This window comes from Pelodiscus sinensis, chromosome 19 (genome assembly GCF_052426305.1).
Source record: "Pelodiscus sinensis isolate ZL-2025 chromosome 19, ASM5242630v1, whole genome shotgun sequence".
In the NCBI taxonomy this organism is placed as follows: Eukaryota; Metazoa; Chordata; order Testudines; family Trionychidae; genus Pelodiscus; species Pelodiscus sinensis.
This window is the reverse complement of record NC_143070.1, coordinates 4,942,564-4,948,887: the sequence shown is the minus strand read 5'-3', so window position 1 is coordinate 4,948,887 and position 6,324 is coordinate 4,942,564. Positions and strand designations below refer to the sequence as shown.

The 6,324-nt window shown below is 59.6% G+C and overlaps 1 protein-coding gene across 1 annotated transcript; it reads left to right on the top strand.

Annotated features, from left to right (window-relative positions):
* The first annotated feature begins 734 nt into the window (after positions 1–734).
* Positions 735–6,031, top strand: LOC102447865 (acetylcholinesterase-like). Its single transcript, XM_075913984.2, has 4 exons — positions 735–858; positions 1,805–3,308; positions 4,961–5,127; positions 5,838–6,031. The coding sequence occupies exons 2-4, from the start codon at positions 1,810–1,812 to the stop codon at positions 5,870–5,872; spliced, it is 1,701 nt and encodes a 566-aa protein (XP_075770099.2). The 5' UTR covers positions 735–858; positions 1,805–1,809; the 3' UTR covers positions 5,873–6,031.
* Positions 6,032–6,324: the final 293 nt, after the last annotated feature.

Below are 6,324 nucleotides of genomic sequence, written 5' to 3'. Positions count from 1 at the left end.
GGAACTGGGCTAGGATGCCTCAGCCCCCCTTGAGATGGGGGAGACTGGGCCCCTAAATTCCAGCCCCTTTCCCTAGGCTGTCTCCTCCATGATCCCAGACAGAAACTAAAGACCGTCCCTTCCAGAGCTGCCCCCCAGCCAGGGGCGGCGTTCCACCTTCCTTTGTTCCTCTCCCTGGGGGGTAACTGGTAGAACAGGTCACCTCCCTGTCCCATCAGCTACTCGGCTGGGCCGTGGTACAGGCAGCAGCCAGTGGGGCTCACCCACAGCCCAAGCCTAACAAAGTACCCACACTGCGTCACAGTGGCACATGAATTCTGCACAGTGGCACATGAATCCATTGCGGCTGAACAGAACACCCCCCTGGGGTGCTGGCTTCCAGCACGTGCTGGTTTTCACATCCGAAATCACCCAGACATGGGCTTTGCTTCTAGCACTTTCCCTCCCTGGAGAGCTATAAATCCCGGTCACGTCACTACACTCCCCCTTCCGTGACTCCAGTCGGCCTCCTCTCCTAAACACCCACTTCTCTCTACTTTATAGGTGGGATTCACCATTCACTTCCTGGTACCCAGCTGCCCTGTCCCAGAGGCCCTTCCATCTCTTAAGCTTTCCCGCTGTTTACCCAACTGAGACTCTGTTTCCACACTTCTTGGCACCAAGCCCATCCGGCCGCCGCAGATCCGCCTCCCTCGGTGTGTGCACAGTGTGATGACACCACCGATTTGAGGATAAATAAGCCGTTGGTGGCTCCTCTCAGCTGCTACTCTTCGCCGCCAAGGCCTCCCGTCTGCTGCGACGCAGCGAGAGCCACAAAGCCGCAACGCACCGAGGAGAGTCTGCGTTGCGGGCGGCAAGGTAGGGACAGAGAGGACCAGGGACGGAGCAAAGTGGAAGAACCACGGGAATTAAGATCATTCTAGAGCATGGGGTCCCAAAACTGGGGGGGCATGTCCCCTTGGGGGGATATGAACAAATTCCAGGGGGGGCGAGAGGTGACCAAGCCCCCTCCCCCCCTAAGTTTTGCTGCTATACTTGTTTTTTGGATCCGGTGAGTTTCTTTTTTTTTTGCGCAACAAGTTTTGCTGCTATTGGGGGTAGGCGGCATCATGAGGGTTTCTCAAAAATCGAAATGGGGGCGGGATGCCGAAAAGTTTGGCAACCAGTGCTCTAGAGAATTTCCCCTCTAATAGCCTGTCCACCGGCCCCTTTCTCAGAGCAGGGCCTAGAACCCTGCAAGCCTGGTGCCCAGCTCAAGGCCGGCCCGAGCCCTGTGGGCACCCTGGGCTCGGGCGCACGGAGCCACCCCCAGGTGCAGAACGCATGCGCAGGCCCGCCTGTGGGGTGCGGGCCCGCCCCCCGGGGTGCACGGTGCATGTGCGTGCTGGCCATGGCCGCTGGCGCGCAGCCCGGTGCTGTGGGAGCCGGGCGTGTGGTTCCTGACGGCAGCTGTAAGGGACACCGCGCACCCCATACAGCTGCCATCAGCCACCCCCCATCTTTTGGCGCCCTGGGCAGCTGTCCGGCTCGCCCATGCCTCTGTCCGGCCCTCGCCCAGCCTCTCCACCACTCTAGCCCTCCCCTGAGCGGGGGTCTTGGTGGAGGCCAATTCGGAAGCTCAGCAGGGAGGCAGAGCGCGAGGGGCGCAGACCGAGGGGCTGTGTTTCCGAACAAGTCTGATATAAGGAGCTCTCACCTGCAGCCTGAATTCAGGTGGCTAGATCCGGTGGGAGCCAGCGCCCCCTTAATGGGAAAGGCCCCAGATCCCATCCCCTGGAACTCACTCTGAGGTTTCCTCTTCCAGCTCCCATGATGCCGGGACTCCTCCCCGCGCTCCCCTGCCTGCTCCTTCTCTCCTTGCCGGGCCCCAGCGCCGGCTCCGAAGACGACGGCACCGTGGTGCTCACCACCAGCGGCCCCATCCGCGGCAAGCGCCTCCCGGCCGGCTCCGCCATGGTCACGGCCTTCCTGGGGGTCCCCTATGCCCAGCCCCCCATGGGGCCCTTGCGCTTCCAGAAGCCGCTTCCCCACCAGCCTTGGAGCGACGTCTTGGAGGCCACCAGCTTCGGCCACGCCTGCCCCCAGCCTCCGCTCACTGATTCTCCTCAGGCTGAGATATACACACCCAAAACGCCGCAGTCCGAGGACTGTCTCTTCCTCAACCTCTGGGTGCCCTACCCGCAGCCCAACGGGACGGCCCCCGTCTTCGTCTGGATCCACGGTGGGGGGTTCTACATGGGCGCAGCCTCCCTTGACATCTATGACGGGCGCTTCTTCGCCACCACCGAGAACGTGATTATAGTCTCCATGAACTACCGGCTGGGGGCGCTGGGCTTCCTGGCCCTGCCCCCAGCCGCCCCGGGGAACGCCGGCCTGTGGGACCAGCGCCTGGCACTGCGCTGGCTACGGGACAATGTGGCCGCCTTCGGAGGAGACCCAGAACACGTGGTGATTAATGGCCAGGACTCTGGGGCTGCATCGGTCGGTTTCCACCTCCTCTCCCCAGGGAGCCAGTCCCTCTTCGCCCGTGCCGCGCTGCTGAGCGGAGCACCAAACGCGCCAGGGACGTGGGTTTCCCTCGAGGAGTCGCAGGAGAGAGGACAGAGGCTGGCCCAGCTGATGGGCTGTTCCGCTGGGGACAGCACTGCCCTGGTGGGCTGCCTGCAGGAGAAGGATGCAGGAGAGTTCCTCAAATACCAGTTCTCCGTCTTCAGCCACAAACAGCTGCCAAAACTGCCCTTTGTGCCAACCCCGGATGGGGATTTTCTCCCTGATACACCCCCCCGGCTCCTGCGGGCCCAGCACGGCCCAGCTAAAAGTATCGCAATTGGTTTCAATGCCAACGACGGCTCCTACTCCTTATACCATATCGATCGCGCTTTCGACCCGGACGACGCCAGCTCCATCGGCTGGGACGAGCTGCTGCAGGTGGTGCGGCTGTTAGTGCCACGCGCACCTGAAGGCACCGTCCAGGCCATAGCACAGCGGTACAGCCTGGAGGGGAAACAGGAGGGCGTGGCACGGTACCGCTGGGCCATGGATCAAATTATGGGTGACTATGTCGTGGTGTGCCCGGTGCTGGAGATGGCCAGGCTGGAGGCGATGGCTGGAAATCCCGTGTTCACGTACTACTTCGCTCACCGCACCAGCGGCTTGCCCACACCTGAATGGACTGGAGTGGCACACGGCTCGGAGGTGCCCTACGTTTTTGGAACCCTGGCGTCCGTGGTAGGAGCCAACTACACAGCGGCCGAGGTGATGCTGAGCCGGCAGGCGATGCGGTACACTGTGGCGTTTGACCGGAGCGGGTAAGAGAGTCCCCCTCCAGTCTTCTCCTCCCCCTGAGCCAGACCGCGAGAGCTGCTGTAACCTTTTGGACAAGCGTCCACCAACATCCAGGAAAGCCCGGCTCCCTACCCGGTCAAAGCAGGGGCCTCTTAGAAAAGTCGTTGAGCTGTTAAATTGAAGCCCTTAGCCTAGAGCTAAACTCATGGCCACGGATTGGGATGCTCCTCCACAGACCACCGCAAGCATCTTTGCTGCAGGCAAGGTCTTTCCTAGGTGAAAGCCTTCAGGCTCAGGGCAGCCCTTGGACTCTGTCTTTAGAATCCATGGGAAATGGCAGCCATCTTCCTTGAGGGCAGGCTGTGGCTTCTGGGGAACAGTGACAGGTGGCGGCCATCTTCCTTGAGGGCAGGCTGTGGCTTCTGGGGAACAGTGACAGGTGGCGGCCATCTTCCTTGAGGGCAGGCTGTGGCTTCTGGGGAACAGTGACAGGTGGCGGCCATCTTCCTTGAGGGCAGGCTGTGGCTTCTGGGGAACAGTGACAGGTGGCGGCCATCTTCCTTGAGGGCAGGCTGTGGCTTCTGGGGAACAGTGACAGGTGGCGGCCATCTTTCCTCGGGACAGCGTGGCATAGAGGCAAACGGCAGCCGCCCCAGGGCAGCGTGTGGCTTCAGTCTCGTTGAGCACCGTGGGCGATGGTGGCCATTTTGGGTGAGGGCAGCAGCTGACCTCATCCTAGTTGAAAGGACAAGTGAGAGAGTCCATCTTAAGTGAGGGCAAAAGGTGGCTTGAGACTTGCTTCCAGTTCAGATCCTCCTGTTTGGGCTCCCAAGTTCCTTGGCATCCCCCTGTCGTTTCTTGTCCCCCACCCCACCACACGCACATATATGGTGCTGCTCCCCATGCAGCCCAGTTCCTACGTCTGTGAGCACGATGGATGACCATTTTGCCTGGGGGAAGTCTGGCTTCAGCCCCATTGGAAACAATGGAAAATAGTGGCCATCTGCAGTAAGGGAAGAGTCTCTTTCCAAAGGGCCATAGGCCAATGGCAGCCATCATAACTAAGGGCTGCCTATGGCTTCAGTCTCAGGGAGATCAGTGGAACATAAGAACATAAGAACGGCCGTACTGGGTCAGACCAAAGGTCCATCTAGACCAGTAGCCTGTCTGCCGACAGTGGCCAGCACCAAGTGCCCCGGAGGAGGTGGGCCAAAGACAAAGATCAAGCTATTGTCTCGTGCCATCCATCTCCAGCCTCTGACAAACAGAGGCCAGGGACACCATTGCTAATAGCCTTTTATGGACCTAACTTCCATGAATTAATCTAGCTTCTCTTTAAACTGTTATGGTCCTAGCCTCTACTGCCTCCTCTGGCAAGGAGTTCCACAGGTTGACTATGCGCTGTGTGAAGAAGAACTTTCGCTTATTAGTTTTAAACAATAAAGACAGTGGCCATGTTTATAAGGGGCAACCTGTAGCCTTCGGCCCATAGGAAAAGACCGGGTGGCAGCAGACATTTTAACTGAGGGCAGTCTGTGGCTTCACCCTCAATTGGAACAGCACGGGGTGGCAGCCATTTTGGAAAGGGGTCAAACTTTTCAAGCTGGCTCCCATGTTCTCGTCCCTACCAACTTTTGGTGCCAACCACAGCGGGGTGTGTTCATTTTCCGTGCAGGAAACCCATGACGGGGGAAGGCGGCACAAAGCGGTGGCCCAGCTACGACCCGACAAAGCAGAACTTTGAGCACATCGGCCTCAAGCCGCCCCTAGCTGAGACGGCGCCGCACGCCTCGCGCTGTGCGTTCTGGGCCGCGCTGCTCTCGGAGAAACCAAGCGTTGCAGGTGAGCCGTAGCGGGGTGAAAGGGCGGCAGCCCTACGGGTCCCATGTCTCTCCAACCCCTCTGAGCCAACCTATCCCCCAAGCCTGGGGCTGGATTGGAGATGGTGTCCCTCCTTCTGGCCTCCTAAACATGCCCCGTTCTCCTGCCATGGGGAGCTCCCACATCCCCTAAGAGCTCTGGAACCCGCCTGCTATGGGGCAGCCCCACGTTCCGCCCCATCTTCACTTGCTCAGCTCCTCTGAATGATCGTGGTGTTACCTCTCCAGGGTCATCCCACCTCCACCCCCCTTTCTGGGGAGGAGGCGTGAGCTCAGGGACAGGGACCCCCAGTGGGGCGCATGGGGATCAAGGGATGGTTCCAAGGCCACTGGTGGCTGAGGGGGTGGGGCTCCCCATGTCGCGGAAAATAAAGGAGGCGAGGGAGGAGTGAAATGCAGCTAGCTCTGGGGAGAGCTGCCGGGACCGAAGGAGAATCCAGTAGCTGCTGGGACGCCTGTGTGCCAGGAGGGGGGAGCACTGACTGGGGGGGGGGGGAAGAGCCCTCTTCTGAGGCCCCCTTGCTGTGCGCAGGGGTCAGTACCCCATGTGGAATCCTGAAGCCTCAGGTTTCCGCTGCAGGTCTCTCCGTCCGTCGGCAAGCAGGGCCAAACCCTGCCTAGTCTGACTTCACTCCCCACTGGCATTAACCCCACTCACTGTGTGTCCTGCAGGTGTGGGCTCCGGGGAGTTGGGAATAAAGAGCTGAGCAATCCCAGTCCCTGCAGAGAAGAGCCTCCAGTTCCTGTTAGCGCCTGCTGAATCATTAACGAAGATTCTGCTAATTAACCTGCTGGGGGTCCGTGGCCTGACCCTCCCTCTGCGATTCCTCCATCCCCGGTGCATTAAAGCGTGTTCAGTCTGGAGGCAGAGCCCTGGTTTGTGCAGTTCATTAAAGTGGCTCCTGAGCAGGGGGGACAGAGTATGTGCATGCGTGTGTGTGTATGTGAGCACACCTCTGTGCATGTGTGAGCACAACTCTGTGCATCTGTGTGTGTGAGAGAACACCTCCATGCATATGTGTGTGTGCATGTGTGAGCACACATCTGTGTGTGTGTGTACATGTGTGAGCACACCTCTGTGTGTATGTGCCTGTGTGAGCACACCTCCGTGCATGTATGTGGGTGTCTATAAAATCATGACGGGGGTGGAAAAAGTGAA